General features: G+C 39.2%; 1 protein-coding gene across 4 annotated transcripts in view; it reads left to right on the forward strand.

Annotated features, from left to right (window-relative positions):
• Positions 1 to 10,826, forward strand: part of RALY (RALY heterogeneous nuclear ribonucleoprotein) — a 107,321-nt gene extending 96,495 nt beyond the window's left edge. For 2 of the 4 annotated variants that reach the window (XM_072403690.1, XM_072403687.1), the window contains 4 exons: positions 138 to 298; positions 2,048 to 2,161; positions 3,408 to 3,574; positions 6,722 to 10,826. In XM_072403690.1, coding sequence (XP_072259791.1) covers positions 138 to 298; positions 2,048 to 2,161; positions 3,408 to 3,574; positions 6,722 to 6,748 — 469 coding nt within the window. In that variant the 3' untranslated portion in view covers positions 6,749 to 10,826. Of the gene's footprint in view, positions 1 to 137; positions 299 to 2,047; positions 2,162 to 3,407; positions 3,584 to 6,721 lie in introns of all 4 variants that reach the window. The other 2 variants (XM_072403689.1, XM_072403688.1) reach the window with 2 other exon arrangements.
• The last annotated feature ends 204 nt before the right edge of the window (positions 10,827 to 11,030 follow it).

Below are 11,030 nucleotides of genomic sequence, written 5' to 3' on the forward strand. Positions count from 1 at the left end.
GTCCATTGTTACTTAGGGCTTACATCACCAGGCGTCTGTTTTAACAAGGTGGTTCTCATGGTCTTCCATTTTACTATAAAGAAGAACATATAAACAGGGCATTGTGGAAGCTGAGCTGTTTCTCTCCATCGTTTTAGGCTGTTTGAGTACAGAGGAAGAGTGTCACCAGCTCCTCGAGCAGTTCCAGTGAAACGTCCACGTGTGACGGTCCCTCTTGTACGACGGGTAAAGTCAGCTCTACCAGTCAAGCTGCTTGCAAGATCCGCCGCCATCACAGGGAGTGCCGCCAAGTTAAGATGTAAGTGTGAATTCAGTCCAGGGAAAGCAAATAAAGTAATAAACTCCCTTTTCTTGCAGGGCACTAGACAACATTTTTCAGGGAGGGGAGACTGGCAGGTTACCGAAATGGAAAAGAAGCAGGAAAGGGACAAGCAGTAAAATAATACAAAACTCAAACAATTCACTGTAACCAATCAGACATAAATAACATTTATGCCTAAACTGTAATCAAATAATTTACGTACTCTTAATACGTAGCAAAACAACTGTAAAACCTGCGCTCACTGACTTCTCAAGCTGCTTGCACTGTGAAGTACCGTAATTCTTTTTCAAAGATCTCAAAACAAAAACTACAATCAGGTTTTGTTTAGTTTCTAACATATTAGAAATATCTGCTGGTTGTTTACAAGTCTAGCAACCTGCTAAGATTTCAGTGCTTGTGTTGAGAACATGATTAATGAATAATTTCTTCACAATGCATACAGCAACAGAGATAAATGAGGACATCATAAGACCTTATAAGTGTTCATTCAAGTGTTTCAAAGGGGCATTAATGCCGGTGCCTAACTTTCCTTTTGCTTTTCACTGGTGATCATTCACATTTTTATACTGTATAACCTATGGAAGTGAAGGGGTGTTTTTTAGTGCAGTAACATTGAAGGCTCTTTTGGTTTAAACAGCAGCGCATCTATGAACTTGCATATTTACTTCCAGGGCCAGATTTCTCAAAAGGTCACGGCCAAGGGAGCTATGGCCACTAGGGGCGGCCTTTTTTTCATCAATTGTGGTTAAATTAATATCATTAGGGCTTTTCTGCCAACCACCACCATGAATCCCATTAATGACCTTTCCTATCATCATGGCCACCCTCCCATATTTGCCAAAACACAAGCTAACTGGCCTGGGGGAGAAAAAAAGTACAAATCTAGCCCTGCATATGAAACCCACCCTCTCCCCTAGATTTTATCAGCCAAAAAAACAGGCAGGGAGATGTGAACTCAGCTTAAAAATGGAAGGAACAGTTGAAGAACCAAGAGTTGAATTTGACTGATTGCTATCAGATTCTGATTCTTCATACCCCATTAGGCCCTACAATCAGATTGATAGTCTATTCTGTTTGGAGCCTTATATGTATTGCAGTGATGTTGTGGAGTCTGAACTGAACTTTGAAGGATACACACATCTTACCCCAGGTTCTGCCCAAAGACCACCAGGGGTTAAAACACAAACTGTAGCACCTATTTAGTGTTTAAATATGTAGACATTTGAGAAGTTTTCCTGGATTACTGATAATATTATAAATACCAGGTTACCCTAATATCCATTCCCCATGACCCATGTTATATCATGTATAGCACCCAAAACCAAAGGGTTCTTTTACTCTCATGGCTGGTAATATGTATTCACGTTTCATGAGCCAATATGGCCCAATTAATACTTTGCCCATGGCATATGGTTTAGCTTTGGGTCCTAAAGGGTGGAATCTGGCAGGGCAAGTTAACCTGGTGAAGTGGTTGATACATTAAGACACAAATATAAATAATAGTTTGACTAAACATTACTGTATATAAACCCCCAAAATGTAGAAATGTATCAGCCAACCATTTTTGTCCTTAAACTACTGCCATTGGTATCATTATGAGATTGGACTTTTTCTAAATATCTATGGATGTCCACATGCATTTCATCCATTGATTGATGCCAAAAATTCTATGATCTAGTTTTTTCAATGACAATTACAATGAGGACATTCTCTTTATATTTGTAGTAAGAAGCAATGAAATTCAGACCATCAAGTCAGAGCTCACACAGATCAAGACAAACATTGATGCTCTGCTGGGACGGTTGGAACAGATAACCGATGAACAGAAGTCATGCGCAGGTTAGTTAATGATGAATAGGGTTTGGTATAAAGCCATCATGATACATAAGTGGCTTCAACTAAAAGTATTTAGGAGCCTGCAAGGCCATGTATCAAGCTCATGTCTGGAAATTAGGCAAAGTAAAGGATTAATCTGGGTTTGGGCACATTCTTGGACTCACAGAATGATGTCCCCCAAGAAGTCCTAATAGTGCTTGATGTGCATGGCCAACAGAATGCTTACACCCCTTGTCTGGTTTAAGTCATCATGATTTAAAATGGATGGGCCCAGTTAGAACACAACAGCATCTTTAATGACATCCAATAACTAAGGATTTCAAGTAACAATTTGGGAAGATTAAATGCTTTTTATTCCCATCTTTGTCCCTTTTGGAAGATTATGCCTAATTCCCTAAGCGGATGACCAAATAGAAAGTAGGATCTATGAACAGAGACACAATAAAACCATAATGGGTACTCACCCTTCCTCCACAGAATTCTTATGGAATATGCTCCTGTAGGAAAAAGATTTTGTTGAGTAAATGGGATGTGACCTCATAACTTCCCAATGGCTTCACAAGCTACAATGAAGATGCAATGGAAGTCTTTTATTGTCCAAAACTAAGCAAAACTCAGAGTTTTGGAAGTCTGGAAAAGATAGCAGGGGTGGGTAGAGTTTATAATAAACTTGCCTACTTGCTATATGCTTGATAGACTTGCTGTAATACTACTTACTATATTCCCTCAGTCTTTAGGCTTCCATTTCTATGTAGCAGGTCCCCTACAGCCTTTTCTCCAAGGTCCACTATCCTGGTATTGTAGGCCTAGCATCATCGCCCACAATGCAGGACCAGCAGGCTTGTATTGTAGCAAGGACGTGGGGGGCAATCCTACAACCCAAAGCAGAGAAGTGGAGTGTGCCAGCTGCAGTGGAAGCAAGGAGTGTGATTCTATTTACATTCCCATAGGCAAAAGGAACAAAAATCTATGCAGCACATGCCTCCATAGAAGGGTACTTTTTGGGCAAGTTTAGCTTCAGCATTTATTTAATGCCAGTCCTAATTCCTAATTTCAGATGAAGTAGAGCAAGATTTATGTTTAATATTAGTATTGCCAAAAAAATTAATTTTGTTTTGTGACCCAACACATTGAGTCTTGTATAGGACATGGTCACCTTTGTCCTTGGGAGAACCTTTACAGTACAAGTACATTGTGCTATGTGTGATGCGCAGAGCTATCCAATGTTCTGTGATGTGACTTTTCCTAGATGTCTTCTTTCCTTCAGCCATAACATCAAGGAAGAAGTCTGACTGCAGCCGAAGTGAATTCTCCCAGGACGACAGCACCTCAGAAGCTGGAGATACAGTCACAGATGAACCCCTAAATGGAGAGGATGGGGATGATCTTGCACAAGATGACTGCACGGATGATCTGGTATGAAATGTAGGTGCACCTTCAGTCTCCCTATCCAAGGATTCTTACATGTTATAAACAGATTCTGGCCTCCTCCAGCCCTTAACCACATTAGAAGCTTTGTGGTCAATGTGAACAGACAAGCCTAGAGATTTAATGACAATTGTATTTCCATCATGCAGCACAATAATGCTCTGTAATTGCCCACAAATTCAGCATAGGACCTGGAGAAAATCAATGCAAGAAATAATATCTAAATAGTCTCATCTTCTGGGTGTCACATAAGGACATAATGTGGAGTGGAGCTGAGTAAACAAATATCCAATCCTGCAGAGAATGGAAAAGAGGTCTGGCATTCTGTAGTTAAAGTAACAGGATATCATAACAAGTTGATGTACTGTAGACTTATGCCAATATTGCATAGCCACATGGTGACACCGCCATACATTATGTAGTTCTGCACGGATTCAAACACAAAGACTATAATACCAGTGTACCAGTGTACCAGTGTATGTAATTCTGCAAAGAGTCAAATCCACAGTAACACCGCCATATATTATGAAATTCTGACCACAGTGAAACACCTCTTCCACATTGTATTAACAAGATGGGGACACCACCATACATTATGTAGTTCTGCACAGCTTTAAGCAGACCTTCCACATTTTTTAGCAAAGGTTATGATACCAATGCAATTCTGCACAGACTCAAATGCCCTTTCCTGCTGCATAATCATAAAGGTAATACCACCAATTACTATGCAATTCTGACCACAGTGAAACACCCCTTCTATATTGCATAATCAAGATGGGGAAATTCTAATAAGTTTTAGACACCCAATATATAGTCAACATGGTGACACCTCTGTTGACTATTGCAGTTTTGTAGTTTCCTATCCCACCTACTTGCCCAATGGACCAACAATTGTAACTGATATCTTGCAGGTGTCAATCACAATAACCAATACTTTATATGCAGTCAAGCAGAACAATGTAAATGCAAAGAGAAATGTACAGCAAAGTTGGCACTAGATACTGAGCAGAGGGGGTAGGAGGGCATCCTATGTTTAATGTCCTTCTCCTGACCCCACTGGAGGGTGCACCGGCCAGAGCCGTGGACCACCTACATTTTTTCGCAGACAACAGGTTGGGGATCACCGGTTTACACCACACAATATATCTGAATTGGATCTTTAAATTGCTTTATTAAGAATATGTTGATTGAGTAAGAGGGCACATTGATCATTTTGGTGTGTTATAGCCTCCCCATACCAGAAGTCATGTACAACCAAAACATGATCAGCTTTAAAATTGAATTTACCATAAAGGTCAAGTGCACATCTATGAATGTCAACCATCCAAGGGTGGTGCGTGGCATTTAATGCGATTGTGGGAAACAAAATAAGTCTTTTCTACTATGCATACATTTAATGATTTGACAGAATTAAATTAAATGGTGCCATTTTACATTTGTCTGGAATTACTTGCAAAGTATGTGGCCCGGTGTTGTTTGTAATGACAGGGCCGTGGAGTCTTTGCACGCCGAGCTCCTATTTAGGCCCGTCCGGTCAGCAGGGCAGATAAAACACATTCCCTAGAACAAAATTACATCCACAGGCATAAATACTGATTGCAGCTGTCAGAAAAGGTATGATTACTTCCAACGAAAGCCTGTTTTGTTCCATTAAAAACAATAACACTTATTTGTTCAATTTGTTCAAGTATAATTATTTCCTAAGAAACCTCATTCCATCTTGTTTTACTCAACACAATGAAGTCATATTGTGGTGGACAAGTAGGTTGTTTTTTTCAGCCTTGAATAATAAGTACTTGTGCATTAATATGCAGACCACTTAGACTGAATTAAAAATATAGAGGTCTTTGAACCCTGCTGCATAAAAACAATTAATTGAGCTTTTCCTTAAAAAACGTTCTAATGGTCCTTAAAAGATAAAAAGAATGGACTGGGAGTGTTCACTGTGCTGAGCATGTCTTGCAGTTAGTTTATACTCAAAAAACAAAAGCATTCAGAAAAAAAGTGAAGACGTTTTTGGGCAGAAGAGACATACACATCTCTTCTACTAAGTAACTGCCTTATATTACTTCCAGATTTTAGCTTTTTTACTCTCTTTAGTACAGTACTTTGTTGGTAGATTTCATTGTTTTTGCTTTTGTTAAAGAGTTGATACAGTTTTTAACTATCTACTTTTACTACATATTTTGTAAGCATATTAATAAACAGCAAAATAAACAAAAATTTCAACCTAACAGTCTACAGGCAAATGACAGCTTATGGGATTTCCAACCCATTTGTATTCTTGACTCCAACTGGGTACATCAAACACAAGGCAAGGTTCAGCCTCTCGGCCAACAGTTTTATCTGTTCACTGGCCTGGCCTGGCTTGGCTTGGCTTTCTCCAACCATACAGCTAGTCTGGCTTTCTTTCTCTTAAACACTGAGAGGTTCCACCTTTTATTAAGCACCTGTGGCCTCGAGTCATGGTCAGCATATTAGTTGTTAAAACATACACTGCCGGACACTTCTCACAATGTGCCTGATTTATTAAAGTTCTCCAAGACTGGAGAAGATAGACTATCTTGGGAGAACTTGGGTGGTCTAGCAAACCTGGAATGGAACTGGTCCAGGTGTGAAAACATTTAACAAATAATAGCAAATGATTTTTAAGAATTCCATTTTAGGTTAGCTGGATTACTGTGGTTCACCCATAATCTCTTTTCCAGTCTTGGTGAGCTTTAATAAATCCGGGCCAATATATCTGGGCTGAACAAATACTCCCTGCCCCATCCCTGGTTTGGTAAATGCACACAATGAACTTTAGGCAGCCAGTATGATAATGTGGGTGGTGAGGCATACAAATGTTCCTTGTGCCCATATGTTCTAGTTTTTATATTTTTGCAGACTGGGGAGGCAGATGGAGACAGGTAATATGTGGATTGGGGTTCTTATGGTGTATGGTTCCTTATAGCAGCAGTTTTCTTTTGGCCACAACATGGGTTCACTTTAAATAGCAGTGTTTCCATCAGAATGATCTTTCATATCACATTCTCCAACACATCCTCCAATACCAAAGGGCCACAAATTTGCACATGCTATATACATCTTATAAAAAAGGCGTAAACATTCTCTTTCATCTTTATCTTCTTTCAGCTACATCAGCGAGTTTGTGATTTCTAGAGGGATCAACCCTATGTATCTGTAAAAGGACTACAAACTTGAAGGTTGCAATTTGCCTCCATGGGATCACCAGAGCGTCAATTTTGCAGAATTAAAAATCACAAATCATTATTTATCATTTTATAAGAGACAGTGGCCAGCCTGGTGAATGAAGAACGCAAGGGTCCAACCACCCTGGCTAAAAAAGGGGGAACTTTGAGGGGGGGAACCGTAGAAGCTCCATGGTGTCCAAGGAGTGATGTTCCTCATGCGATGGACTGGATTAACCAAGAGCTGAACAAATTCTGGATATTAGGATGCTAAATTAAGATTTTCCATTCAGGTCTCTGAGGGGAATAAACAGGGTTTTGGCAACATTTATCTTTTGTGAAGTATGTGTTACCTTGTCCTAATCACGTTGAAGGAAGGGATGGATTGTGAGAAGACAGTCAAAGCAATTTTGGCCAAACAAAAAATGTTTTTGAACATCTTCAAGCAACAAATAAAGACATCTAGGGATCTGGTAATATTATCCAAAAATTCCACAATGGCTAAAGTGGACTTGTCATTAACATTCTTATTTCATCTGAATCATTAGAAAACATATCTTTATTTTTACATTTGGCGTAAACAGGTAATGATTTATTGCAATATGTTATAAAAGCACTGCTCCCAAGCTGTCCTATTCATAATGAAGACTTGGTATCCCTAAATTCATGTTCTCCAGCTCGGGAATACTAAAGAGATACAACCAGCTATGCTCCCTTGCCACCTCCAGGAAGGCCTTGCTAATGGATCGACACTTCCAGGTATGATTGAGCTCATGGTGACTTCTAGGTGACAGTGCTTAGACTTATGGGGCCAATCACCTAAGTACTGTCACATATTGGGCACAGTGCCATGATCCAATCCCCCAGTCTAGGCTTCAACAACAGTCAACACCAGAGCTTAGATAGGCAGGGGTGGTGCAGCAGAGAGGTGGGGAGGAAGTGCAGCTGATAATTGTACATCTCTGGGGTGTGGATATGTTTAGACATGAGCAAAGTAGGCAAAGTACCAGAGTAATTCTATGAATAAAGACTGCAAAGCATCTATTTTCAATCATACAATTTGATAGACGTCTAGTGAAATAAAGAGAAGACATGACCAAAGAGAGTCTGCATATTCCATAAATAAATAAATATATATAAATATATATATACTTTATATATATATATATATATGCTAAACAGATGCCCCTCTGCACATCAATCAATTTATACTTAATACCTGCCAATTTGAACAGTTTAAACTTACAACGATCAGCAGTTTGCACCTTGGAGTGTCAGATGCTGGCATCCTCCATAGCTCTTTCTGCTTTACTCTGTTGGCTCTGATGTAATTCTAGGGCACATTAGTCTGCAGCTAGCAGAAGTAACCACAAAGCACAGACTAGGATTGGCCATTCAACATATCAGCAGTGTATCTGGAAGTCAAGGAATTTTAAGAAAACCTCTCTGTTCAACCCAGCAATGTCTGGCAGCATGGGCAGTGGCCCAGATGAATAGTAATGGCTTGCATTGTAGGGTCAGTTGCATTATTTTACCTCGCTGTGCTGTGTAACGCATGCAAGTAATGCCATGTGTCATTGTTCTATGCTTTCCATGTTTGACAGGCAAAGAGTTGGTTTTAGAGAAGGGTAAACTAGGCAATTGCCCAGAACTCCCAACTTCTTCAGGGCCCAGGTAACCGAATGGCAATGTGCATTTAAGGCCACCACATTATATTTGCTCAGAGCCCTATTTTGTCTAAAACCATCTCTGGACAGAAGTGAACTTTAAATCTGCCCATCCATTCCTTAGATTGCAAAGCACAGTCAATGGAATGGCAATATTTCATTAGCAATACAGTGGTATCCTCTCCACCTCAAGCCCTCTTAGTAGACCATTACAGCAGCAGTAGTAGATGGATGTGTTTTTCCCTCTGATCTATCTGCTCTCCTCTATAATTAACATATATAATTACAATATCAATATTTTCAATGTATTTACATGCAGCACACCTGATTACTCTTAGCTTTTGTTTTTCCTTGAGCCAATCTGAGCCCTGCACAGGGGACTGCAAATAATTCAATTACTTTCACAAGATCAATTTACCAGAAATCCAAAAAATTTATTAATTTGTGTCCTTCACATCTGCTTGGAGTTCAGCTTAAACAAGGACCTGTTCCCAGAATATAATATAAAAAGCCATTATTAGGGCAGGACCAGTAAAACATCCAAACATATTGTGCAAAATAAGTGATCCATTTAGAATTCTTTTGCTTTGGCACCAAATGTTGATGTGCCTACAGGCTGATAAGATGGTGACCCAGCTCTGGTATTGATACAATGGCACCTGGCAGTTGATGGGATACATTGGGAATCAAGTCAACACTCAGATCTTGAAGGTGGTTTGCTGAAGGCAGGAAACATGGGCTTGTGTAGGGATCTGTTTGACTTTGCCAACTTGTGATGGCTGGACAACTGGGTCAGATCATCACCAAAACAGCAGGTTTTGTCGGGTCCTTCTGGTTCACAGTGGATAGTATCTGCTAAAAGTACTACAATGGACAAGCACTGAACTGGTGACAGGGTCAAGGGTAGCAAAGACATATATGTGGTTGAATGGGGCTGTTTATCAACTTTTCTAATTTACAAGATAGGTAAAGTTCCCAATAAAATTGGTTAGGTTGGATTTGGCAAATTCATACCAAAATGATCTGCTATTGCTGACTTTTTTCGTGCTACTGAGTCACTAACACTGAACAATTATGATTATATAATGATTATGATAATGGTAATGATTAGATAATGGTAAATTCAGGATGATTGTTCCTTCAAACACAAGTCAACAATATATATAATATCCTATAAATCTGTCCTTCCCTTTAATTCTTGCAAAACTAAAAGCTGAACACCAGGCAAATTGATGAATTAGTTCTGCTTCTAAAGACAACACTGGTGTCATCTCCAAACCCTGGGCCTGTGATTGGACAATGAATGAACAGCAGACAAATTTTGAGATCTCTGTATTCACTCCCATCAGTAAGTTCCTTGCCAGACTATGCCCATTTGCCCTTAACTTTAGCTTTGCTTTGCTAATACAGATGTTTTAACGCAATGCAAAATGGGAATCTGGCTTTAAAAGAAATCCATAATCAGCAAAACATGGAGGCTGTCACTAATGCTTGTTTCCTGGCTGTCACTAGGGTCACTAAGGTCGTACCTAGGAAAGTCATAACTCATGCATTCTCATTCCAAATTCTAAAGCCATTAGATCACCATGATTTAAGAAAGGAGTTCCAGTTCTCACTGCAGGCTTCCTTATTGTTCCATTGCATTTCCACTTAGATCATTACACACCCAAAAAACTTTTCGGTGATTTACAGCTCACAGCTTGTTAACTTCTTTAGAAGAGCTGCTCCATGCAGCCATTTCCTGAAAAAGAGCTGCAGATCTCTAAATAGTTTGATGGGCAAGAAATGGTAATACCACATATGAGCTGGTAATGGTTTGCAAGCCTGCAATTTATCCCCTAATGCCATCTTTTGTAGCTGAGCCCTCAAATCTGTCTGTAATGCCAGTGTCTCTAATGTAGGTTAATGAGCTGCAGGATGTGAATCACCTGTAAGATAAAAGTCTATAATTCCTTCCTGGAAAACCATTTCAATTGCTAGGCAAATTGTTAATATAATTTCATTTAGGGTTCTTCATAAATTCTGGTCACTAATCTGATAAAACTCACATGTTACATTTACACCAGTGTAATGGCAAGCTGTTGTTTGTAAATACAAGGGATGTAATTACAGAAAATAAAATGTTTTTCTACCTTTTTTTAAATACCCTATTTCAATAAAGATCAATGTACTGTTATAATATGGGTCAATATTCTGGTGCGGGAAGAGAGTCTACGATAATAATAAACCAATGGTGGTCTCCAAGGTGGGGAAAGACATGATCACACAGATCTGCAATATATATATATGTGCGTGTAAAAAAAATTTATTGTGTCTCCCTTTGGAAAGCGTGTAAAATCTGTGCTATTTGATTCTGTAAATAAACAATCCTGTAAAATAAAATAGGAGGAAGTACTGTTTTATTCTCTCCCAGGCCACATAAAAACTTCAAAAACTTCTAGGGACGTTTCAGTAGTTCTTAGTTCTGCTTTCAAAATTTGGGATTGGCCAGGAAGAGACAGGGGGTATATCTGGTGCAATAAGAATTTTACCTGCCTGACAAAATATTAATGTTAGTATTATTATAATTAATAATAAACAGGATTT

This window comes from Pyxicephalus adspersus, chromosome 3, assembly GCF_032062135.1.
Source record: "Pyxicephalus adspersus chromosome 3, UCB_Pads_2.0, whole genome shotgun sequence".
Lineage (NCBI taxonomy): Eukaryota > Metazoa > Chordata > Amphibia > Anura > Pyxicephalidae > Pyxicephalus > Pyxicephalus adspersus.